The sequence below is a fragment of the Pollicipes pollicipes genome, unplaced genomic scaffold, assembly GCF_011947565.3.
Source record: "Pollicipes pollicipes isolate AB1234 unplaced genomic scaffold, Ppol_2.1 Scaffold_2555;HRSCAF=2994_pilon_pilon_pilon, whole genome shotgun sequence".
Lineage (NCBI taxonomy): Eukaryota > Metazoa > Arthropoda > Thecostraca > Pollicipedomorpha > Pollicipedidae > Pollicipes > Pollicipes pollicipes.
The window spans coordinates 16,520,205-16,546,111 of record NW_023596136.1 but is presented as its reverse complement, the minus strand read 5'-3'; the positions used below and the strand labels follow the sequence as shown (position 1 = coordinate 16,546,111).

General features: G+C 54.8%; 2 protein-coding genes across 2 annotated transcripts in view; one reads left to right on the top strand and one right to left on the bottom strand.

Moving 5' to 3' along the window:
- Positions 1-7,871: 7,871 nt before the first annotated feature.
- On the bottom strand, positions 7,872-8,574 carry LOC119098564 (uncharacterized; the record flags this gene model as incomplete). The annotated part of the gene is made up of 3 exons (XM_037221530.1): positions 7,872-8,191; positions 8,287-8,453; positions 8,489-8,574. Coding segments are annotated over 3 exons (513 nt in total), but the record flags the coding sequence as incomplete, so codon positions are not given.
- Positions 8,575-14,425: 5,851 nt separating this feature from the next.
- The window catches only part of LOC119098554 (serine/threonine-protein phosphatase 4 regulatory subunit 4), a 41,461-nt gene continuing 29,979 nt past the window's right edge, over positions 14,426-25,907 (top strand). The window contains exons 1-12 of the mRNA XM_037221521.1: positions 14,426-14,532; positions 15,099-15,349; positions 15,984-16,057; positions 16,947-17,053; positions 20,058-20,172; positions 20,506-20,620; positions 21,116-21,238; positions 22,079-22,185; positions 22,662-22,859; positions 23,437-23,595; positions 24,022-24,204; positions 24,675-24,780. Coding sequence (XP_037077416.1) covers positions 14,438-14,532; positions 15,099-15,349; positions 15,984-16,057; positions 16,947-17,053; positions 20,058-20,172; positions 20,506-20,620; positions 21,116-21,238; positions 22,079-22,185; positions 22,662-22,859; positions 23,437-23,595; positions 24,022-24,204; positions 24,675-24,780 — 1,633 coding nt within the window. The 5' untranslated portion in view covers positions 14,426-14,437. The remainder of the gene's footprint in view (positions 14,533-15,098; positions 15,350-15,983; positions 16,058-16,946; positions 17,054-20,057; positions 20,173-20,505; positions 20,621-21,115; positions 21,239-22,078; positions 22,186-22,661; positions 22,860-23,436; positions 23,596-24,021; positions 24,205-24,674; positions 24,781-25,907) is intronic.

Here is a 25,907-nt window from a genome sequence, read left to right as displayed (position 1 = left end):
TTCGACCATGCGTGCGTCACAACCGGAGTGGTCTCGGTGAAATTACTTGGGTTCTAAGCGGGGTTTTTTGCTTGTTTGTGAGGGACAGTTGGCAAGGGCATTTGGACGGTCAATAGTATATTACTGGACGAAAGCGCCGCACCGGTAGTCAGAAGACCCCAGTTTGAATCTCGACCAATCAAAAGAGACAATTTGAACTGCGGCGCTTACATACCTGGTAGCCAAACACCATCCGGTCCTTCACAGGACTCAACAGCACCTGACGACGGCCAGCGACTGAGCTGGTCTAAATCTGGTAGTGCATGCCAACGTGCCAAAGGAGGACTTCCGTCCTGAACTCTATTCTATCCGTGATACGCTTATGGCTCGTTTCAATAATTCCATACAGTTGTGTTAGTCAATTTCGGCGACCCGCACCACCAAACATATATTTCACCGCGGTCACAAGGCTGGTTACGGTATTTAGGGTCACGGGGTCACGAGGTCGATTTTTATTCAAAAGCTTAAAGAATAAAAAACATCACAATCTTCAAATCATGAGCTGCGAATCGCCTGTAGGATTTGTGCATCACACTTGTTTAATAAAACATACAGGCCGCCAAATATTACATACATCGTTGACTTTAAAAAGCGTTAGGACCATCTCAAAAACAGACTTGAAATCGAGTTTAAAATCTCAAAAATGATTTCAGGGCACCAAGTGATGTCACGGAAAAGCTAATATCAAAATCTGAGATGTAAATGTGATTTTTGCATTTGGTGTTCCATTTGTGATGGAATGCTTATGTATGTATGTGCGTATTCATGTGGATAAAGATGTACGCATGCATGTGCACATGCATGCATACATATCTACATTATGTGTGTATAGATGTACGCATGTATATATTGGTGTACGCATACATGTATGTACGCATGCATGCATGCATTTATTAGATGAAGTGCCATTCATTTGTGTGGCTTTTCATGAGCACAGGTCAGTCGATATTAGACGGCAGACATCCATGAGAACATCATGCCAACAGCACATTGAGCTGGCATACATTTTTTCGTTTCTGTGATGACTGCAAACCAACCAAGGGGTCCCCAGAAAATTTCAAGGACTTTGCGCACAGTTACCGACCGTGAGTGAAATGCAGTGGTGGCTCCGTATGTCAATGCCCTGACGGCTCTGGTGGCATTTACCCAGAACGATTCTACCAAACGTCTCAAACAATTATGGCACGCATCATACGCTACATTTGGATGTTCAGAACTACCTTACAACAAGATGTGGAGCACACAGCCAAGCTGGCCTCACCAAGCGCAGACTTCCCTCTTCCTGGCCCCAAGCCTTTGAGAGCATCACGTTTGGGGACCTGGCTGGTTGATAGCTTTAAGGTTGTAATTCTATTGTACAGCAAAGCAACACTCTAATAGGCAGGGCTATATTAGCTCGCTCAGCATCCGCGAGGTGCATAGAAAAAAGAACAGAATGGGCTGCAACCAACAAGTTTTGTCTTCGTAGGGAGTAAGCTTACGTTTCCTTAGGTTTCAGAGAAGCTAATTTACATAGCTGCTTGCTGGTTGCCAGCACTTGTTGGGACCAAAGTTGATCCAAAACACTAAGGGCTACTAAATGATCAAACCTGGCCAGTGCTGCCACATAATCTTGAAGTCCGTAATCGCACTGGCTCTGGGGATGACTGGCGCAAATTTGAGCGCAGCTGATACGGCGAACTAGTTATGCTGACACATTATTCGGTTTGGACTGTTCCTGTATATGTGAAAGACAACTGTCAAATACACAAAATGAATTGGTATGTTGATTCCAGTCTGGTGAAGGCTGCCCGGGCCGAGAATATGTTCGGCTCTCTGCGAGTCTTCATTGCGACAATTAAGCACAGCCTGCCCTGAACTTATCAATGGAACAGGTGTGAATAGTTGTAGATATTGATAGTCGTTCTACTTTGCTCTTATCCGGCAGGCTGAGCGCGGTCAGAGGCCTTTGCTGGATGAATCGCTGAGCGGCACATCTCTGGTGGTGCACATGCTGAGGTAGGTGGCATACTGGGCTGTCCTGCTGAGGTAGAAGGTGCACTGGGCTGAGATGCTGGGGTAGGTGGTGTACTGGGCTGAGATGCTGGGTAGGTGGTGTACTGGGCTGAGATGCTGGGGTAGGTGGTACTGGGCTGAGATGCTGGGGTAGGTGGTGTACTGGGCTGAGATGCTGGGGTAGGTGGTGTACTGGGCTGAGATGCTGGGGTAGGTGGTGTACTGGGCTGATCTGCTGGGGTAGGTGGTGGTGTACTGGGCTGATGCTGGGGTAGGTGGTGTACTGGGCTGAGATGCTGGGGTAGGTGGTGTACTGGGCTGAGATGCTGGGGTAGGTGGTGTACTGGGCTGAGATGCTGGGGTAGGTGGTGTACTGGGCTGAGATGCTGGGGTAGGTGGTGTACTGGGCTGAGCTGGGGTAGGTGGTGTACTGGGCTGAGCTGCTGGGGTAGGTGGTGTACTGGGCTGAGGTGCTGGGGTAGGTAGTGTACTGGACTGAGCTGCTGAGGTAGGTGGTGTACTAGGCTAAGCTGCTGAGGTAGATGGTTGACTAGGCTGAGCTGCCGAGGCAGGTGGTGTACTGGACTGAGCTGCTGAGGTAGTAGGTGCACTGGACTTAGCTGCTGAGGTAGTTGGTATACTGGGCTGAGCTGCTCAGGTAGAGGCTGTACTGGCTGAGCTGCTAGCTGAGCTGCTGAGGTAGATGGTCTATTAGGCTGAGCTGCTGATGCAGTTGGTGCACTGGGATAAGTTGCTGGGTTAGTTGGTGTAAAAGGCTGAGCTGCTGAGGTAAATGATGTGCTGGGCGAAGCTGTGCAGAGCTCCTGTTGCTGAGCTTGGAGACGTGCATTCCATTATGATGGATTCGGCAGGTTACTGCTCAACCCGTTCAGTCGTGTTGAACTGGCTGATTTAGTCTTTCTCTGGGCATGTTTGTCGCATTTCAGACTGGGGTCCTATTTTATGGCTTGTAAGCTTCAATGGGTGCACGTGTCATATTGTGGAAAAAGTTATGACGGAAACTAAGAATAGGTTTCAGAGCGATTGCGTAGTTTTCAAACTGTCTGCCGCTGTGAAAGGTTGTCATTTTTTATTTGTGTTGAAATGAACCGGCCAGGTGCAGATTTAAGCATGCATCGCATTACGGTGGAATGGGATTTGCGAAAGGTCGTATTAGTTTGGGCTTTCCAAGCGGGTCAAAACGGATTGTAAAACGTTGGTGTGTTTGGAAAGTGTGAATTTAGTCGAGACATTCCACGACAAATCGACAGGTCGAACGGTCAGTTTACACCCTCGTTTCTCAAGTTTTCATGAAACAGGGTCAGGGGGGTGGTCAGCGGCGCTGAGGACGCCGGTGACATTTTCGGGTCTCCATTAAGCGGTTTGGGAGGTGCAGCCTCCGGCATTTTCGTGTTGTTTGGTTGGAGTGCTACATTCGACGGCGGTTTTTCCGCTACGATGGAAGAAAAAAGTATACACTTGTATGTCAAAATGATGCAAAAACCTCACAGACTACGTGTATATCGGGGCTGGAAGCATCTTGCAAAAAAGATACTAATTGTGACATGAATATTTGCAGTTCACTCAAAATCATTGATGCGATTTTGAACCTTTCTCATTTTTACATGAATGACCACAAATTGAACCACTCTCCGAATTTAAAGAAGGTGGTTATCGGCTTGAAAAAGTTAGGAAACAATGTCACGATAAGGGACTACGCGTTATTCGCGCCATCGTCGGCTACCGGCGCAGTATCTCTCATGTGGCTCTCCGCACAGGCGGCGGAAAATAGCCGCATTGTGAGAAAACACTAAGCTTAACAACACGATGGCTTGTATGCGCGTGGAAGTCGACTTATTGCGCTAGTGACTCAGTCTAACTCACTCATCAAAACCCTTTAAATCAAGCGACCGGTCGTTCCCTCCCATCGCCTGAATCTAACGCAAGGACAATGACAGTCTGAACACTCAATGGGGTCACTCTGTGAACCTTCAGCGTCTTTTTGACAGTCTCGGCCGTAGCGAAGCTGATGCTAAGCTCATCCTCTGAGCAAAGCATTTCTCCTTTTGGTATGGAGAAACATACCGTTTGCACATTAACGTCCCCTGCTAGAACTGGTGTAACTTCTGAGCAGAGCGAATATGATCCGAATGGAGGCACCACAGGCTGGCACTGGCAGCAACACTTTCCAAGGTCTCTCCACTCCATCGCAAGAGTTCTTCCCTTGAGGTATGGTGACGTAATGTCAATCGCACTTCACGAAAAAGTCCTCCTCATGAAAGCAAATGTTCCAGTAATTGAACCTGTTCGTGTACTGCGCAGCTGATGTATCTGATAAGTAATACACTTTTCCGTATTTGAAGCGGCGCTTTTCACTTCCGGTGAATGGCTCTGTAAGAGTGTATCTCCCGTGAAAGTGTTATGTTTCATCGCGTTTGACAGTGCGCAATAACTTTTATGTGTAATCTGTCCAGGTTGGTGGCAATATGCCACAAAAGGGTGCTGTGCGCATGGTGGTGCATTCCAATGAAACGGCTGGATTTCGTCTTGAACGACGAAAGCGTGCATTTCTGAAAGGTAGAATTATCAAAGCGTCGTCCTCGGGCAGTCGTTTTAAAGAGCATCGAGAAATTTACCGTGGCGTTGGGCCGTTGAGTGATGTCTGGTAACTACAACTGTGGCTTTTGACAGTTTGGTCAAAAAGTCATCTTTTGGCAAAACAAGGCCAGCTAAAGTACAGCATGCAGTGTTACCCACTGGCTGAATCCAATTTTATTGACCGAATCCGAAATGTTCTCTGTTTGCGCATTGGTAGCGTTCATCAAAAATGATCGCACCCGATCCTCAGCGCGGACAATTCTCACACTTCCGTATCATGCGGGTCTCTTTGTGAGCATCACACATGTGACTCAGAAGGAGAAGGCCCTATTAAATGACATCTCGCAGGCCAATAGATCCAATCATCAGCTTCGCGTTCCGGTGACAGACACTGGTGGGCAGCACACGCAAACAGCGTGAGTGCCGCTGCTGCCCATGAGGAAGCACCGGATAATAGCCTCATGTTAGCATAGGTTTTTCTTCAAACAGTATTTCACTTTCGTAGCATTTATGACGCAATCATTTAACACGTAAGTGTGTTGCAAACATTACAAAACACGCCCGTTGAAAAAGTAAGGGGCATGAAAGATATTACTTTCATACTAGTGAGCAGGGAGTCCAACGAGATTTGCCCCGCAGGAGTGGCTTCTTCCAATCTTATCCCTAGCCAGTCAGAATGATTTCGGGAAAACTGACATTTCCGATCAAATCGGGCGTGTCTGATCTGAGTAAATGAGTCCAAAAGGGGTTATGCTCCCTTTAAACCTCGCCGTGCACCCGTTTTGTGCCTTCCAAATTGATCGGTGCAGCAGGGTTGTTTGGGCGTTTCATTGTTGCAAGATACTATCAATACAACTACGCGCTCCACCCGCACTACAGACACTGCTTCTGAGTCGCCCGATATGAACAAGAGACCCGACCACCTTCACGGTACTCACTCACCTTCCCCCTGCTCTAATTACCCTAGCCTCGACAGTACACATGAAGGGGGAGGGGGGCGGGGGGGGGGGGGGGGCAGCCGGCTGCGGCGGTGCGCCGCGTGCCCAGTCTTCGTGCACCACGCATGATTCATCTGTGCGTGGACCATGCCTTTCTTAGCGGATTACCACCTTTTTTATTTTAGAAATGTTGGGGCATACACTACGCCGTTGAGAACATGCTGATGAGAAAATATCAATATCGCATAGGAACTTTGTTCTTCGTGCCTATGCCTATCAAAAGGTCATAATGCGCAGCCTATTATTAATTGTGTGACGATTTTAAGAGTGGCATAGAGATATTCGGGACAGTTTTCTGATCATTTCAACATAAAGGTTTGTCCAATTATTCCTCCAGCAAGTCAAAAAATTGCCAGCGAGGGGAGCTCCGCAACCACGCAACTCGAAATTGCTGAAGGCCATTCTTTGGAAACGGTGCAACTGAGAGATTGCCACCAGCGCCTTCAGCGCTGATGACGACTTTTATGACCCAATTTAACTGAAATCCGAGGGATGAAGGTGTAGGGCACTGTCGATTTGTCGTGGAGTACCCCAGCTAGACCTCTCATGATGGGCAAGAGGACCCGGAGATCCAAGATGTCGGGGAGACCATCGTCCGACTAGGGAAACCGGTGTAGGTGAAGGTACCGGTGAAACCGGTGTAGGTGTAGGTATCGGTGAAACTAGTGTATGTATAGGTATTGGTGAAACTGGCGTATGTATAGGTATTGGTGAAACCGGTGTAGGTCTAGGGAACGGTGAAACCGGTGTAAGTGTAGGTATCGATGAAGCTGGTGTATGTGTATGTATCGGTGAAACCGGTGTAGGCTAAGGTGCCTCTAAATTACTGATGATAGAGACAGACCATTGCGAGCAAGGGCGCGGGAACGGCCACCAAAGCTCATTGCCATCAAGCTGCAATGATAGTTTAAGATGAGACATAGCAACAGCCCTCCGGCAATATCTTGTTGACAAAAGTTGCTTCCATAGTGAACTGATGCCGTACTGTGGCGTTCGGATGTATCCCTGGTATAGGAGTTGTGGGGGAGGAGGGGATAGCCAGATCTGCGGCGGTCGGCACAATGCCGGGCCGGGCTGGCGTGTCAGGGCGGACGAGTGTGTGTTGCTGCGGGTCTGCTGCTGTGAGAGTGTGTCGACATCGTGGACACAGCGGACATGCCAACGGCATCCGAGTCAACACTTGCGTGGTGGGGCAGATGCGGCGGCCTGGCCGCCGTGCACGCGGTGGCAGACGGCCGTCGCGCACGACACCGGTCACGGGGTCCGCCGGTCAGCTGGCGGCGCCTCCCGTGTTCGGGCGGAGCAGGGCAGCCCGGAGAGAGCGCGCTCAGCGCCGGCCCGTCACCGGCCGCTGCGTCCGCGTCATCCGGCCGGGCCGTCATCGATCGGAGCTGAGTCAGCCGAGCCGATCCACCCACAGACGAGGCGCCTGCTGGCTGTGACGTCTCGACGGAGGTCAGTCGGCGGGGATGAGACCCGCGGAGCCGCCCGGTCACGTGCTGTCGGCGTGCGGCTGCCGCCCGTCGGGCTGGACTGCCGCCGGTCGGTGAGACGCGTTGCCCGCCGACGCCGCCGGGTCGCCAGCGGTCAATTCTGGCCCAGCCCGGCCGCTGATTCAGTCGGCCGCCGATGATGCCGCTGACGGGTCTGAGTCACTGGTGTAGATGCCGCTCGGCGGAGCACCATCGACATGCGAGCCAGCCACCTTGTACAATATGGACGCCTCCCGGCCGACCACTGTTCGGTGTTGGGCCGGCTGCTGTCCGCTGTCGGGCCGGCTGCTGTCCGGTGCTGGGCCAGCTGCTGTCCGGCGCGGGCCGGTTTCTGTCCGTTGGCTAGCCGGCTGCTCTCCGGTGTCGGTCCGGCTGCCCTCCGCTGTCGGGCCGGCTGCTGTCCAGTGTGGGGCCGGCTGCCGTCCCGTGTCAGGCCAGCTGCTGTCAGGTTTGGGGTCGGCTGCCGTCCCGTATCGGGCCAGCTGCAGTTCGGTGTCGGGCTGGCTGCAGTTTGGTGTCGGGCCAGCTGCTGTGCGCTGTGGTGCCATACCGGCCGGTCCAGCGCTGGCTCGGCCATCGGACGCGCCTTCGGCGCGGGAGACGCCGAGGGCCACGCGCCCGTACGACGCCCGGCCACACTTAATCGCGTCGCCGTGCAAAGCGGCGCGATAAACGCAAAGCCCAGCTCATCTACCCGCAAAACAACCGCTTAAATTCAAACTCATACCCGACTTACAGTTATGTTCTTCGGTCATTTTGGCCACTGGCGAGAGCCCTCACAAGGCAAAAAAGTACATAACTGCCGAAATTAAGTGGGTACTAGAGCAAATGCGGGTAAGAAGCATTCTCCCTTCAAGATGCCGCCAAACATTGTGTGAGGCTGAACGAAAGTGAGAGACAAAGGCGGTGAGTGGGACAGAGAGGAAAACGGAGACGGAGACTTTATGGCTGGGACTGGGACGGAAGCTGAGACAGATGCGGATGCGATTGCGGTTGCGATTGCGGATACGGATTCAAATGCAGGTGCGGATGCAGATCCGGATGCGGGTACGGACGCGGATGCGGATGCTGTTGCGGTTGCGGTTGCGGTTGCGGTTGCGGATGCGAATGCAGATACGAATGCGGGTGCGGGTGCGGATGCAGATGTGGATGAGTGCGGTTGCGGATGCGGTTGCGGCTGAGGATGCAGATGCGAATGCAGATGTGGATGTGGTTGCGGTTGCGGTTGCGGATGCGAATGCAGATGCGGATGTGGTTGCGGATGCGGATGCGGATGCGGATGCGGATGCGGAGGCAGATGCGTGTGCGGATGCAGATGCGGATGCGGGTGCTGATGCCGTTGCGGTTGTAGTTGCGGATGCGGACGCGAATGCAGATGCGGATGCAGATGCGGATGCGGGTGCGGATGCCGTTGTGGTTGCGGTTGCGGATGCGAATGCAGATGCGGATGCGGTTGCGGTAGCGGTCGCGGATGCGGATGCAGGTGCGGATGCAGATGCGGGTGCGGGCGCGGGTGCGGGTGCGGATGCGGATGCGGATGCGGATGCGGATGCGGATGTGGATGCGGTTGCGGTTGCGGATGCGGATGCGGATGGGAATGCAGATGCAGGTACGATTGCGGTTGCGGATGCGGATGCGGATGCGGATGCGGATGCGGATGCGGATGGGGATGCAGGATGCGAGTGCAGGTGCGGTTGCAGTTGTGGTTGTTGTGGTTGCGGATGTGGTTGCGGTTGCGGTTGCGGTTGTGGTTGTGGTTGTTGTGATTTTGTTATTGTTTCAAGATATGATGCTCTTAAAGGGAGTGTTCCGCATTGAAAGATATGGAGCCAAGCATCAGATATGGTGAGAAAAGCCGACTTGTAACTGTCGGTGTGTTTTTAATTGCACAAGACCGCTCCAGGCAACACAATTTCACTAGTTGGTAAATGTGCCCCTGAATACGTAGTTTCTTGATTGCGTCATTGTGCGTTTGCATGATATGAAAAGCCTAAAACAGCGACTTGCTCATGCATGATACAATATAATTATACCCAGCCATAGTCCGGGCGCAGAATAACCTCTGCTCTTCACGCGCCCCCTAAGCCCAAGTATTAACTTCAGAGTTGCTACCAGACTGGCCGTGCGAGATCACCACCGTAACGGACGGGCTGACTGATCTGTGGTACTTCAACTTGTCGAGAGGAGGCGTGCTTATCAATGCGTGTGGCAGAACCCATATATCGTTATATACGGGTGCTTTGGCCTTTCTCCGTTGCCTTGTATGTTTTTCCCTGATTTTATATTGCCTACTTGCATTCAAACAGTCGGTGACTGCGCCATTCTTAAGCAATTTGATTCCGGCCTCATTTCTGTCATAATTAGCACCAATGCCCGAGTTCCTGTACCATGTGGCACAGGCCGTGGTTCGGATTCGAAACTTTGCACTGAGCGTTTCACATTTGTTGCGGACCAATCGAACTCTGATGAAATCCGCCAGAAATCGGCCTGACGTGCGCCAGCCTGAAATAATTGAACGAGCCATGTTTTACTTAACCTTCAGCACTGAATGGCCCATTGGTTGGCAGTATTCGCATGACATTTCCATGACGCTATGCATAGCTGGGTGACCTTGAAATAGTGTGCACGAAATGGTCCGCACACATTTGCGGGCGTGAACCTAAAAAACAAGAGGGCATTGGATCTTAAAAAGGGCATAACTGTGAATTGCACCGAATGATCTTCGAAAGGGCTATCACGGTTCAGTCAGAGACAAAGTGTTTCCCATTTGAGGATAGTGAGGCATGCTTTATATAGGATCAAATAAGCCCATCTGAAACTGCTTGCTTTCTTTTGAAACCAATGGAAAAAACTGCTGTTGACAACGAAATTTCCCCTTTTCTATATTATTGTTCATCTATACGTCATCTTGTTCGTCAGGATCCCTGCCAGTCTGGCTTGTCAGAATTGCCACTGTAGTAGAAGGGCTGACTCACTGCTGTTTTCTGGTGCATGTTTGTAGAACCCGAATATCGTGAATCGTTCGTATTTTGACCCTTTCTCGCGGTATTTGTGATATCTGCCAGTGGTTTTATAATTATTGAATTGCGTGTACATACTTGGTTATGGCACTTCACGTATGCTATTAGATTCCCAACCGTATTTCCGTCTTAACTAGTACCACTGCCCAAATTCCTGTGATACTCAGTACAAAACGTGGTTCGTGGTCGAAGCTTGTGCTCATTGCATTGAACTGATCGAAGACCAACTGATGTCCGTTAATGCCACGAATCGTGCTGACGTACGCTAGGCACGAATAATTCAATGGTCGTACTTTTCTAACCTTGAGCACCGCAAGACCAGTGAGGTGGCGATATTTGTGTGATGTTTCTGTTGCGTCACGCATCCCTAGGCGAATCTGAAATAGTTGCACGAAATAGTGTACATAAGTTCGCAGTTGTCAAACTCAGAAACAGCTTGGGTTTTTAAGTCCGAAAATGACATTGCTGCGAGCTGCACTGAGTGGTCTTCAAAGTGTCTGTTCCAGTTCAAAGCGTCGTACAAGTGTGAAACACTGCATTCGATGATTGGGCGTCTGGCGTTGAAGGATTGTTGCTGACTGCACTGGAATGCGTCTGTGTATTAAACGGGTCAATCTAAATGGGTCACTGGGCTTACCTCGCGTTCCTGGGCCCTCTGATTGGTACCCGCCCGAGCTCACGCGGCAAACGCTTCTGCAGGAGGCCGGTCTTTAGAGCATCCGGCTTTTTCCATCCGAGTTTTTGCCCGGGAGCGGTTACGATGGCGTGGCAACGGCTCTCCACCAGCTCCACGCCAGCTCCCCGCCAGCTCCCGCCAGCTCCCGCCAGCTCCCTATCGGCTCCCCGTCACCTTCCTATCGGCTCCGTCACCTTCCTGTCGGCTCCCTGCCAGCTCCCTGCCGGTCCCCCGCCCTGTCGGCTGCCAGCTTGTGATCAGAAGAGGGATGCTGCTGGCCAGACGGCACGGAAGTGACGGCCCTTCATATGCCCGTACCGGAACTCATCGCTGCCGGTGATACCCACCAGATGTGCTCCGTGCCGACCATCGCCGCTGGCGCAGGTGGCCGGCGTGTGGTGGGCGCCGCAGTCGGGGGGAGGGGGATACGCACGACTGACTGCTGATCACGTCCCCGGTTCGTGCCTGTTTCATATGAACGCCCCACACATTCTCCTGTGTTTTGTTCTGACGTTGTAAGTGGAAAGTTTCGGACCGTTGATTCCGGCATTCTCGTTGGAAGGGTTATTCTCGGCACTGTGTCATGGGAATGGAGTCTCCGAGTCACTCCAATTCACACCCTCGCCGTTGCTGGCATAATTGAGAAACCACGCTGTGAGCTTTGTGGTCGGCCGGGCTGTGCTTCGCGTCATGTTTTCTCTTTTCTAAACGGTAATGCGGGAACAGGAGTGTGTGAGTAGGCTGTTGAGTGCTGGACACCGAGAACGATGCTATGCTGAGCTGGGCTGGACTGGGCTGGCCAGACACGGACCTGAGACGACCATACACGGACCTGAGACGCCCAGACGGACCTGGAAGGACCAGACACGGAACTGAGACGACCAGACATGGACCTGGGACGACCGGACACGGACCTGGGACGACTATACACAGACCTGAGACGGCCAGACACGGACCTGGGGACTGTTACATCCGCGCCGGCGAGTGTTTCGGGTTCGACCCACTATCGACCAATGCGATGGATGCTTTGTGTTTCAATCCCCACCCGCGCATGACACGGAGTCTTGACGGCAACTGTATTTCTGTGCTACCACACAAAATAAGCAAAACGACGGGCTGCCAAATCCCTGCATCACTTTCCCTGTATGAAGGGAAGTGATGCAGGGATTTCGCATCCCCACATGGACGACCAGGCACGGACCTGAGACGACCAGACACGAGGCCTGGGACGACTGGAGACGGAATTGGGGTATGTCACCCGGCAGACCTGGTGCAGCTTGACGATGCTGTCTATGGGCTAGAACACTGGAGGCGGACAGTATTTGCGGAGCTAAATGAAATGACCAGGCGGAACACTTTCCCTGCATAACGTTTGCTTTTTCTGCAGGATGGAAACGACGGACTCTTACTGGGCTCTTTTTGTGAAGGTGTGTTGCATCATATCATGGGAGTGTTCGGAAATGCTGTAACTGGGGAATTTTGTGATTGATCATTTTTCATTTCGCCCCTGGTTAATGAACTAGTATCCCCTCTCGTCATAAGTATGCGTGCAACTGGATGCGTGCATGCATAGAGCATGTAAAGGCGCATGTTTAGGATGGAAGGAAAGATGTGATGATCTTTAACTATAGAAGTGGATATCCGTGGAGAAAAGTGCTGGTCACGTTACCAAAAATGCTAAAATATGTCATGTATGCAATTTGTGTCACTCACCATTCACACCCGGCCGCCACCCGGGCAACTGTACGGCACGTGCTTAAGGTGACCACCATTAAGGCAGGTCACCGAGGCCCTCAGGGCTCTTGCAGATTTGACATTTTAGGAAACCCCATAGATAATCATCCAGGGAGTAGGATGCGGTGATTGAGACGGCCACGGGCCGTCCGTCTTTCAACTAATGGTGTACGCTCCCTCAGTGGTGCTCCAGCCAGGTCAGGGTCACTGTTGAAGCGGAGTGAGCCGCTCCAGCATGCTGGAACCATGTGTCCCGTTCGCTGTCAGAGTCTTGTTACCTCAGCTGCCTCCAGAAGCGCTCCAGCATGTCGACGCAGCGCTCTTTGTTGACCGTGGCCTTTGAGCCTTCTGCACATCGGGAGAAGGACGCTGTCGCCTTTGAGCTGTACAGTGAGGTCTCCAACATGGTGTCTGGCAGTTTCGAGGCCCAAAGCCTCCAGTTGTATGTGTATATATATATATATGCATATATATATATATATATATATATATATATATATATCGACAGTATATGAACGGTTTCGTGTGTCCATGCCGTTGATAGCTCATGACTGAGCCCCAGGAAGAAGTTGCGTGGACAGTATTCGTTATCCAATAAAAGTTTTTGCACACGCCTCACAATGCTTTGTCACACTGTCATTTTTTGTTGATTTTTTTGTGCATATCATGCGATATCATTACACTGAACCATTACCATCACATGAGTGCACAGGGCGAGGTGTACGAGTGTCACTTCAAGAGCGCAGCAGCTTCAAAAGGAAGCGAAACATTCATCGCAATCTTCCTTTGAACTGCTTTTATCGGTTTTTTTTGTCCAGCCCGCGGTTGGGCTCCAAAGCGAACAAAGGGCTGGTGCTCGCTGGAACTGGAACTGCAAGAGAGCAGGCGGGCCCGTGGTCCCATCCTTGCAAATGTTCGCCGATTGGCCAACAGTGGCGACCATCAGATGGCGTAATTAATGTATTCTGAGGTTTTGTAAATTGCTCTTACCAAGGGGGCTTTTTAAAAGTGCACTTAAAATGGTGATTTTCACACCGGGATCCCGTGGTTTAAAAATAGGAACTCCGGGAGCGGGACCTTCAATGTGGGGATTTGGAGCGGGAATCAACACCTCTAGTATGATTACGTCGGAGGTGCATGATGCTAGTTAGTAAGCTATTGGCCGATTCAAGATATCAGCGGGCCTTGATCTCGCCCTCAAGACGACGAGAGAGCGTAACCTTTCGCTCTTTCTCCTTACTGTTTGCTTTGGTGTTCGCAACTTCTCCACCTCCCGACGTTTATTTCGCCTGGAGCTTAGTGTGTGATTCTTTGTGCCTGCAGTGACGGTTAGTGTAAGATTAGTATTATGTGATGTTCTGAGTTTAACAGAACAATTGTAACTTTGCTGGAGCTGTGGTAGACGTAAATATAAGTGGTGATTAATGACCGAGGCATGCGGAGCAGAACGGACGTAACGTTAGCCTGACGTGACCTGCAGCTTGTAGGTGATGCCACATCACATATGCGGCCGGCTGACATCGACGGGCTGAGACCAATACACTAATTACGACCAAGATAACTTAATCACAACACTGCAGATGATCATTGTCCGGCAGGTTACGCAATGCTGACCTGTTATTCCTGTAACACTTGTCTAAAATCCGAAGTCCAGCCCACTCACGACTTGTAACCAGAATTTTCGGCACTCCGAAATAATTACACAGCCTAGACTGTGATTCCTCCCACTCCAGTGGCGTTGAAGTGGTTGGTATCAGCACGTGGCATGCGCCGCACTGTTCTGCTAGCGTTCGTCAACACGCTTCTGGCCGGTTGCAGGCCGTCGCCTCGGCGCCGGCTCGAGCTGCCGCCGCCCTGTAGGGGTCGCTAGTGCCGCGCTGCCAGATGCCACTGCCGCTGCCACTGCGGGTGGGTCTGGACGGCGCGCCGTCGCGGCCGGCGGCCGAGGGCGGCGAGGCCCTCTGCGATGTGGCCGACAGGTGAGTCCGTCTGCGGGTGGGCCGCCGGCACGGGCCGCGTGCACCGCCCTGCACTGGCTATTGCCGGCCGGCATGGGGCCGCTTGCGGCACTCTCTGCCGCCTACTGCCGGCCGCTAGGCGCCCTGCAGCGAGCTGATACCATAGTCGGTCGGCGAAAGTGCATCGCCTCCGATCACTGCGCAGTCCATATTATGAACAAAGCTTGACCGTACGGGTAAATAAGATGTGAAGTTGGAGGTGCAAACTGCAATACGTCAGCCCCCACGGTCAAATCTGAGGCAGGCCATGTCAGTTGCTTGTCTGTGTCAAGGCCGACCATTCCGATCGCGAGCTGTCCATCGTATCACTATATCAGCGCCTGTCACTGCCTTCCTAGTGTAATAGGATCACCGTGTGGTCGGCGCCAATATGCTAACCGCCAGCGGACTGTGCACCAGTTAGGCGGCCCCATGTCACTGCCAGTGCAGGCGGGCGGGACCGGTGCGCGCGCCGTGGACGATGGGCGGACGGCGCCGGCTGTCCTAGCTGGTGGTTGCCTCAACCGGCTGTGTCCTGACGCCGCCAGCTCGGGGGACGCCGGCCAGCGGCTGTCGGCGGTGGACGCGCTACCGCGCCTGATGGGCGCCGACCCGGCCGGCTGCCTGGCCGAGGTGGTGCCGCGGCTGACGCTGGCGCTGCCCGCCTCGCCGCCCGACTTCCAGCGGGCGGCCGGCGCCAGCTTCCTGGCCGTGCTTCGCCGCGAGCTGCTGCCCCAGTCCACCTTCACGCAGACATTCCTGCAGAGCATCCTCATCTCCGTCGACAGTAAGGACCCAGGTCAGTAGCGCCAGACTGCATTCCGGCTCATCGTGAGTGATATGTCGCCAGCCTGCAGAGGGCCGGGCTGGACCCTGATAAGCTGGATCAATCGGACCGATCTGGGCGCACCACAGGGAATGCACGCCTGTCGGCTAGCGCGAGACAAAATTACAACGTGCCTACATTATGTGACCTTTTTCGCGTGTTGGCTATTTATTTGTATATCTGCTATGTTTTCTTGTGTCATTGGCTGTCGCTACGCTTTTACAGGTGTTGCTTGACTCGAGACAGCTGGCGCACTCATTTCGTCCTCGCCTCGACGCACTGCGGAGGGCCTTCAGAGTGTCATTTTGATGCGGCTTTTCTTAATGGCTGTTGAGTGCTCTGTGACGCGACCAGCGTCCGACACGTCGCTGCTTGCTGCGATCGCCTCGCCGGTTTTTGGTTACTGCGTGTCCGACGCACATTCGGTGAAGACGTCTGAAGTGTCTGACGTGCTTGAGCTGCTCCTGTCGTGGGCGAGACGTCTGACGCGTCTGACGTTTCAGCTGCTCCTGTAGTGGTCGAGACGAGAGACGTCTAACGTGTATCAGCCATGGTCGACACGTCTCCAATGTGTGACGCGTTTCTGTGCCTGTATGCTGTGTTTCAGTGGTGGCTGCCGCCTGGCTAGAGACACTACTGGACGTCATTGACCTTCTACCCAGTGACGTCATTCAGCAGGAGGTGAGGGCGCAGCGATGTGGGTCATTTTTCAGACCGTCTCGGTGCCACTGCCGCGCTGCCCGTGACGCGCAGCCGCCAGCTGCTGCTGCGCTACGCAAACTGCTGTGTCGTGGGCTACTCGGCAAGGCCAGTGATTCGACTGACTGACGGACGGACAGGCAGACTGACGGACAGCCGAATAAACATGACGTTCATCAGCGGTGGACGTGGTGGGTGGACATGTATTTTGTCTATCAGTCGTAAGCAGAGCATATCTGACAGCACTGGATTCAACTAGGATCTAGTGTGACGTTCTGACAACACGTTGCGTGTGTCGTGACAGTCATATGATCCATTGCGAGGGGGCAGATGAAGGCGAAGATGCTGGCTGGTGATGCAACAGATGTGGCTAGCAGTGTTCTTGCGGTGCTTTAGTGTTCACGCGTGATGCGAAGGATGTAGGGGGTAGGATACGGACGACATCCTGTGCTCAGCGGGCCGGGCAGATGGCGCCACGTGCTGGGTTCATGGTAGAGGGGGCGTGATTGGTGGTGCGGCTGGTGCTGGTGACTTCAGTTGGCGTGGCTGACAGATGGCGCAGCGGGCACTGATGACCGCTCAGTTGGTGTGGCTGACAGATGGGTGCTGGTGGCTGTTCAGCTGGTGTGGCTGATGTGCTGTTCAGTTGGTGTCGCTGACGGTTGGGCGCTGGTGACTGTTCGGTTTGTGTGGCTGACAGATAGGCACTGGTCGTTGTTCACTTGGTGTGACTGACAGATGGTGCAGCAGGTGCTGGTGACTGTCCAGTTGGTGTGTCTGATGTATGGTGGACCTGGTCGCCAGTAGGGCGGTCTGGTGGCGCAGCACTGTGCCGACCGTGTGTGACGGCGGGGCGGGGCGCTGCCGGCAGATCCTGGGCGTTGCCGTCGAGAAGAGCCAGCTGAGCCACCCGGCCTGCTCCCGCGTGGCCGGCTGCAAGCTGATCGGTCGCATGGCCTCCAAGTTCGACCCGTACACGTGAGCCGGTTGCGCGGCCGTGGGCCTGCTGACGGCCGACACCAGGGACCGTCTGCTCGGCCGTGTACGGGCTGCAGGGCTGGGATTGACCGTCACCGATCGACCACCAAAAGTCGCAAATAGCAGCGTCACATGGCATGCTTTGATATGAATTCGTTCATACGGCCATCTTCTAGGAATTAGTTCCTAGACCTTTGGCTGGATCGAGCTTATGGTTTTTGCGGTATGTTTCTGACATTTTCCAAAGCTGATGTATGGTCTTAGGGCATTAATATCACCCCAAAATTCATATCAGGTGTAAAGATGCAAAGTGCTTGATGCCATTGAGAGCTTGTTATTTCAATATTGGGACGCATTATTTGTTTTCGATGTCATAAAAATAGCATGTAGGTATCGTGACTTTAAGTTACGTTATCTGCCTTGGCCTGATCACGGTGAAGTTATTGTTTTGGAGGCCATGAAGTAAACCTGAATGCATGGCATTTAAACTATGGAAGTATGCAGTTATGGATCCCCATGATTTTTCGTGTTTATGTCTCGTCAGAACGTTACCTGTGCCCCGAAGGAGGCGCGGGTTGCCCAGGGAACATGTACAGCTTTGGAGCTATTTTGAGCAGGCAAATGAACAGGAATGTCCGATGACTATTTGCGAGGAGTATGCAAAATTGGGGTGATCAGCTTATAAATTATAATATCTGGCATATGTTTCACATCTGTATGTCAGCATCCACGCATCGCAGGGTGCCTTGTTTTACTTTAACTAATTAACTTTAAAACGGCCCTTGAAAACGCACTGAACTGGAGTACGAACGGTTCGTGGATTTGATGTCAGGTCGGCGCTGGCGTGGTTTTATGATAACGCACCAGCATATGGTTAGACTGCCTAGAACGATGTGGCCGGTCGTGAATGGGAAATTTGAAATGCCAGCGAGTACCTTGGCAATACCGTTAAACAGGGATCATTGAAATGCAGGAAGGACTCGCGTTACCGGCTGGATCCCCTCGGTGACTCGGGTCGCCTGCTGCGTCTCCCTCCGTGACTCGCGTTACCGGCTGGAGTTCCTCCGTGACTAGGGTTGCCGGCTGGGTCCTCTTCGTGACTCGGGTTGCCGGTTGGGTTCCCTTCGTGACTCGCGTTGCCGGCCTTGTCCCCCTCCGTGACTCGCGTTGCCGGCTGGGCCCCCTCCGTGACTCGCGTTACCGACTGGAGTTCCTCCGTGACTCGGGTTGCCGGCTGGGTCCACTCTGCAGAGGACAGCATACTGCAGAAGACGGCTGCTCACGGGGTGCCGCCTCGCCGCTGCTCTGGACAGGCGGCTGTGTTCAGTGTTTAGCCACGGGATGGGGTACGGCGGTTCGTACTGGCGTCTCGCAAGTTCTGACGGGCCGCGGCGTCGGAGTTACTATGCGGCACAAAGCATACACATGGCCTATCGCTGTGTTGGTTTCATCGGGCTTCATCGCAAGAGGGAGCTATCCGCCGGTTAATGAGGACGTCTTTATGTGCCCAACTTGTGGATGGTCAGTGACAAAATCATTGGAAGCCTGTCTCAGAGACTTGCAAGAGGTGTGGCAGAAGAGATAAACATGTCACGTGAGTCGCCTCATGTATCCTCCGGTTCCAGTTGGCCTGAGCCCAGGCCAGGGAAGCGGGAGATTGATGCTACCTTTAATTAAGAGGCCCTGGAGGGCTCTGGCCGAAACGTTAATGCCTTCAAGTGCGTAAAAATGCCAGAAAGTATACTTTTAGTGGCGACCATCACCGTCTTACCAGTGCTCCTTAGGTGCTCTAGTGTTGAAATGCTTGAGGTGGGACGAACCATCCAATGCTCTTCCAATGTTCGTCAAATATGCGCCTACCAATGCCAGTGTACAATGGATTAAAGCACTACGTCCTTCGAGGGGGAGGGGGGGGGGGGGGGAGGGATATGCAGTAGGTGCACGGTGCTGGATACTTGTCGGTCCGTTTCCAACACAGGGTATTGCAAAAGCCTTCTTCAGTGCGACTTCCTTCGGAAGCTATTTGAGCGAAAATAATAACCTCACTTCGTTCAGACATGAGGCCAACACCCTCGGCAAACTTGCGTACCAAATGATTTGTAGTATTGTGACAAGACGTGGTGATTATATATATATATATATATATATATATATATATATATATATATATATATATATATCTGTCACCCGCGCCCCTCATCAGAGGGATGTTTTCGTGCAACGAATTGCGGCACCAGTGATGTTAAGCCCGCTCGTCCAGCAGGCGTTCTGACACTGGCACGACCACGAGGGCGGCGGGCCGTTATTGCCCCATGGGGTAGTGAATGTTGGTTATTCTCAGCATAAGAATTCACCACTGGCGTGAAAAATAGCTGTTATTAACGGCATTCCTTAACTTATAATATTTCCAATCTTTCGCACTCAGTACAACATTTTCATCTGCAGGCGTTTTGATATCAAACAATTTGCCCAAAAACGTTAATCCTAGGCCATATCCTTAGCCCGAAACGAGGCCATCCTCCAACTTGTTTTCATTGACAGCCTTGGTTGGCAGCCTGCGGCCCAATTTCTCATTACAAAGCGGGGAGCGTGAGATGTCGCACTCTCCCCGGCGCACATTCCAGTGCGCTGGCTGACGTTATCTTCGGTGTCGAGCTAACACGCAGACTGGAGACGGCCCGGTGGCCTGTCCTGCGGTAGCCGACCGGCTGGGCGCGCACCGGCGGCCGTGCTGAGAGCGCCGGCGGCCGGGCTGAGAGCGCCGGCGGCCGGGCTGAGAGCGCCGGCGGCCGTGCTGAGAGCGCCGGCGGCCGGGCTGAGAGCGCCGGCGGCCGTGCGAAGAGCGCCGGCGGCCGGGCTGAGCTCGCCGGCGGCCGTGCTGAGAGCGCCGGCGGCCGGGCTGAGAGCGCCGGCGGCCGTGCTGAGAGCGCCGGCGGCCGGGCTGAGCTCGCCGGCGGCCGGGCTGAGCTGTCGTGCCTAGTGTGGACCGTCCTCTCTGCTGCAGGATCCAGACGGAGCTACTGGCCAGTGTCCAGTCGCTGTGTCAGGACGTGGACTGCGATGTGCGCGCCGCCATGTGCAGCCAGCTGGGCGCCGTGGCGCACGGCTTGGGGCCCCAGGTGAGGACGGCAGGCGACGGCCTTCCCCCCTTCCCCCCCTCCCCACTGCCGCTTCCAGTGTGATGGGCGGAGTTATCAACGTGATTGTCAGTAAAGCTGTGCGATTACCAGCAGACTGTGCATTACTAACAGGCAGGCTGTGTGATTACAAACAGGTAGGATGTATGATTACCAACAGACTGTGTAATGACCAACAGACAGGCTGTGTGGTGACCAACAGAGACAGTGTATGTGAGCTATGTAGCACGGCACCGTCATGTGTTACATTGCCGCTTCGTCCGGCACCATCAGTGTAGTGATGCATGGTGATAAACTGTTGACCTGGGATTTCAGGAGACGCGCGCGGCCATCATTCCGGAGCTGGTGGAGCTGGCCAGTGACGAGGAGGTGACGGTGCGTCTCGCCGCGTTCCGCACCCTGGTGGACATGCTGGACATCTTGGACGCCGGTGAGGCTCGCCGGGGGATGCTGAGCCCGCTTCGGTGCGAAGGTGTGCGCCGGCGGGTGTTGCTACCAGGCACCGGCTGTTGGAGGAACTTGGCAGGCTCAGACGGTTGCTTCCCAGCATTCTATCCCATTTGCCTAAAGGTTATGCACCACTGTTAGTTGTTTCAACATTGACTTACCGCACCCGCCGTTGTTCTTGCCTCCAGAAGATGAGGAGAATGGCGTCCTTGTGAAGTTTGCTTTCTATATCATTATCTATAGGTAGGTTGCGGGGCTCGGTTGTTGACATTTGTTTCACCACGTGACCGCACCCAGTTCGTCAGACTTCCATACATCGCCACCAGCGACGTCAGCTGGGTGTCATGAAGCGCGTGAGCAGGTGCGGGTGCCAGTGACGCTTGGACTGACGTCTGTGGGTGTTGTGTGTGCGGGGGATTGGCCGGTGTCTGGAGCCTGTGCGCAGCTGCTGGCCTGACGCCGCCGGCGCCGTCCGCAGAGACGTGCACGCAGACTATCATCCCACTGGCGACCAAGGTGTGCGAGTCAAGCTACGAGACGCGTGACACCTCACTGCCCGTCATCGCCCGGCTGCTCGGCAAGCTTTGCAGCGGCCTCAACGGTGGGTCCCCGCAACGCCGCTTGTCACGCTCCCCCGCGTCACACTCCCCCCTGGCGTCACGCGCCGGTGTCGCTGTTAGAGCCGCCGTCACGCTCCCCTTCGGCTCCCCTCCGGCTCCCCTCCTCCGAACGTCAGCACTGGTGGGCCGCAGATCCTACTGACGTCTTTTGTCACTTTGTTGTGATCTGCGGCGAATGCCCCGGTGTTTTAGCGTGGTGGTGTTGTCTTCGGTATTGCTTCCGTCTTATCCCAGCGTTGCTTTTGGCCTCTAGGCACAAGGAGCAGCAAGGAGCAACTGGCTACAGTAGGAAAATTATGGCGCAGTCTGCGAAACGTCTCATGTAGCGTGGCGTTTGAGCTTCAATTTTTTTAAAAAATACCGAATCATTCAGAATATTTGCATGCTTTGCTGTGTGCACGTGCGCAGAATATGTTGCCATGACTGCGTGCGATCGGGGCGGTGAACCTTCATATGCGTATAGTCCTGCTCCACTACTCTCCATCCCCATCGATCGCCCGCAAATGACCACTTTGCTGACGAGTGGGCTGTAGTGCGAACGCAAAGCAAGTGAAGTGGCAAGTTCCCAATAAGCAAGTTGCCCCCTGTAGACTCGGAATGATTAGCAGGTACCTGCAGGGGGAGCTCAACTTCAGGGGTTTGTACATCAAGCCCTGTTGACATTTGCACAGCCTCTGTCTGCATGAAAGTTTGCATAACCTGTCAGAGTTACCAAGTTAAGCCCCTGGTGCCGCTCTGCCGATGTATGCTACGGCGCGTCACGCGTCAAAGCCCTGGCTGAACAACGGGAACTGACATGAACACGCTTCTCGCATCGACAGGCTACCTCAGCTCCGAGCAGAAACAGACATTCCTGGACTTCTACAGCAACGTGGCGCGCCTGAAAAACCTGCACAAGGCAGCAGCAGCGCGCAACGAACTGAACCCGGTACGGCTCTGGAGAAGAGGCAGGGGTGGGACGATGGCATGGTACGGGGGTGCGGCTGCTCTGAAGCCGCTCCGTCACCAGGTGTCGGACCTAGTACGCCTGCCGTATCGCTCTGCTGCCGTCACCAGATGATAACATAGTGTGGACGCTGTATCATTCTGCTCCCGTCACTATGCATCGGCCCTAGCGTGGCAGCTGTATCACCCTGCTCCCTCACCAGGTGCCGAACCTAGTGTGGGCACTATCATCTTGCAGCTACACCAGATGTCGGGCCTAGTGTGGACGCTGTGTCACCCTGCAGCTATACCAGAAACCAGATCTGCTGCTACACCTGATGTCGGACTTAGTGTGGACGCTGTGTCACCCTGCGGCTTCACCAGGTGTTGGACGCAACATCACAGGTCTGCTTGCCTCATCTCTGTTACCAGACGTCGGACCCAACTCAACAGCTGTACCAACCCGTCGTCTGTCTCCAGATGCCAGACCTGGTGCCTCAGCTGGACCCGAGCGAGCGGTACATGGAGTGCTGCGAGGCCTGCGCCTACAACTTCCCGGCCATGCTGCTGCTGGCCGGCGGCGACCTGAGCCGCTCCAACCTGCACGCCACCTTTACCGACCTCGTGTTTGACCCGCACGGACCCGTGCGCCGCGTGGTCGCCGCCGGATTCCACGAGGTGAGTGGTGCACATGTGACTGGTGTTGGCGTGCCTATGTGTCGGGTGCGGCGGCTGAGATAGAGGGCTCGTGAGGCGTCAGCGGGCCTGGCGGACCGCGCGGTGGCAGAACAAGGCTGCCGGCGGCGGCTGCCGCCAATAGCGGGAGGTGGCCAAGGCGGCCAATAGGCCAGGGAGGTGGCCAATAAGAAGACCGCCCAACAGTGAGTAGCGTGCGCTGTGCTGCGAGGAGGATGCGCTGCGGGTGACAGCGTTTATATCCCATGGGCAAGTGTTTTAGGGCTTATATATATATATATATATATATATATATATATATATATATATATCTAATGCACAACTGGCGGGCGCTGCGTGGGACGGAGCTGTGGTGGCCAACTAACGCCACCGCAGCCCCATCCCATGCAGCGCCGTTGGCACACCACCGCAGCCCCGTCCCACGCGGCGCCCATTAGCTCACCACCGCAGCCCCGTCCCGCACGGCGCCCGTTAGCTCGCCACTGCGACCCCATCGCCCATCATCGTTAAGTGAAACAGGGTCGCTGGCTGCCAGGCTGTCGACACGTCGCTCCGCCAGGTATGTCGTCTGCTGGGTCCCAGCGTGCACCAGGTGCACTCGGAACTGGTTCACCTGCTGAAGGACGACAGCGTGGAGGTGCTGGCGGCGCTGGTGGAGCGGCTGCCGCTCACGCTCGCCGCGTTCGTGCGTCACGGCGTGCTGGGGCCAGCCGCCAAGGTGAGAGCAGAATGTGCCCGCCCGTCGGCGGGCCGGCGGGCGCCGGCCGGTGGTGTGTCAGGGGGTGGCCGCTGGCGTGTCTGGCGCCGTCTCGGGTGGTGTTGCGCAGACACTCTTCATGGCTGCTGGCAGACCTCAGCCCGCTTCTACTAACTACACATAAGAAGCCTTGTGGCATTGCTCTCTACTGTTTTTTCGAGCCACTTGTACGGGTGAATCGTGCTTCGTTATGCGTTGCCGTCACGCTGCATTTGCTATCGTTGTGGCATGTCTGCGGTCACTGAGTCCCACTTTTACAAATGTATTGGCAGGCGAGCATTTGTACGTGGTGCGCCAGTGGCGCTTGTCCCGAACTGCACGAATAAATCCTGGTGGTGGAGTGAGCGTACCTGTGCGACAGCTTACGTGTGGGCATCCCGCTCTCAGCCGGAGCTGGTTGCTGAGCTGACTGCGGCGCTGATGACTTCCGAGTGCGTGATCGCCAACACCACCCGGTGGCGCCTGCATGCTGGCCTGCTGCAGCGGCTCAGCAGTCTGGCCGAGTGCTTCCCGGCCGACCACCTGTACCATTGCTGGGTACCCACCATCTTCCAGAAGCTGCACACCGTGGTGAGACGCCACCGCGGCGCGCTGCTGCGCCAATCAGCCGGCCCGGCTGCGCGCGTCCAACCTCTGGCGTCGTCTCGACGCAGCCGGCTCTTGCCGCTTGCTGATGGGGTCTTCTCAATAGTTATGCGTTGTTTTAACGGTTTGTCGTTGTTACACTATCTTGTATGGCCAGCGTTTGTTGTGGGACTCTCGGAGATACCTTGAGCTTTTGCTGGGCTCTGTCTGGATTGGTTTGACTCTTGGTATTTTTATTGGCTTGTGGGTAAGGGTAGTTCCACGTAGGTTTGAGCGCCTATGAACACGTGATGCTGCGACGATTGCTCTAATTTTTGTTTCATTACGTGACCTGGTGTGGGCCGGCCCCCGATGCCGCGTGTTGCACGGACGCCACTGTGACCTGGTGTGGGCCGGCCCCCGATGCCGCGTGTTGCACGGACGCCACTGTGACCGGGTGTGGGCCGGCCGGGCAGCGGCCGATCCCCTGCCGGCAGGCGGCAGCGCGGACGCTGCTTGTCTTCCTGCAGAACGTGCGCCAGATCGAGCACCGTCAGGTCATCTGCGCACGCATCGGCGAAGGTAGGGGCCAGGGCGGGAGCTGCGCCGAAGCGCTGCCTTGCCCACCAAAACCCTGCCTATGCCGCGCACCGGGCGACACTCCCCTTATGCCCTGTACCCACCCGGGCCCTCCGTTTGCCGCGCACCCACCAACACTCCCCCTATGCACTGTATCCATGCCGTACTGCCCCGATGCCCGCAACCACCTGGACCCCCCCCCCCCCGTGCCCTGCACGCATCCGAACTGGCAAAGGGGGGAGGGACTGTGCCACTCCCACCGACACTCTCCCTGTGCACGGTGCCTGCTGGCATTCCTCCCGCGCCCTGCACCCGTGTGGCGTATGAAAAAGTGGCATGCATGCCACGTTCCCCCTTAGTATCAACCTTTGTCCCGTGTGTGTAAAAAACTACAGGCAGTTAAAAATGTCGAGGCAGACAAATGCTATTAAGAATTGAAACCAGCGTACCATCGTTTCATACGCCACGCAAGGAGATCTACTCGTTTGCGGCGCGCTTAAAGAAGCATTTGTTTTTTTCTGGTCTCCCCCCAGTGCGAAGATTCGTTCTCTGCCGGTACCCACCGACATTCCTCCCGCGCTCTAGTCAACCACTCCTCCGGCCTGCCGCGGCCTGCACAACTGACACTGCTACCGCCACCTGCACACACCGACACCCCTGCCGCGGCCCACATGCACCGACACCCCTGCTGCGGCCCACATGCACCGACACCCCTGCCACGACCTGCACACACCGACACCCCTGCCGCGGCCTGCACACACCGACACGCCTGCCGCGGCCCACATGCACCGACACCCCTGCCGCGGCCTGCACACGACACCCCTGCCGCGGCCTACATGTACCGACACCCTTGCCGCGTCCTGCACACGCCGACACCCCTGCCGTGGCCCACATGCACGGACACCCTTGCCGCGGCCTGCACACACCGACACCCCTGCCGCGGCCTACATGTACCGACACCCTTGCCGCGTCCTGCACACACCGACACCCCTGCCGCGGCCCACATGCACGGACACCCCTGCCGCGGCCCACATGCACGGACACCCCTGCCACGACTTGCACACGCCGACACCCCTGCCGCGGCCTGCACACACCGACACCCCTGCCGCGGCCTACACACAACGATGCCC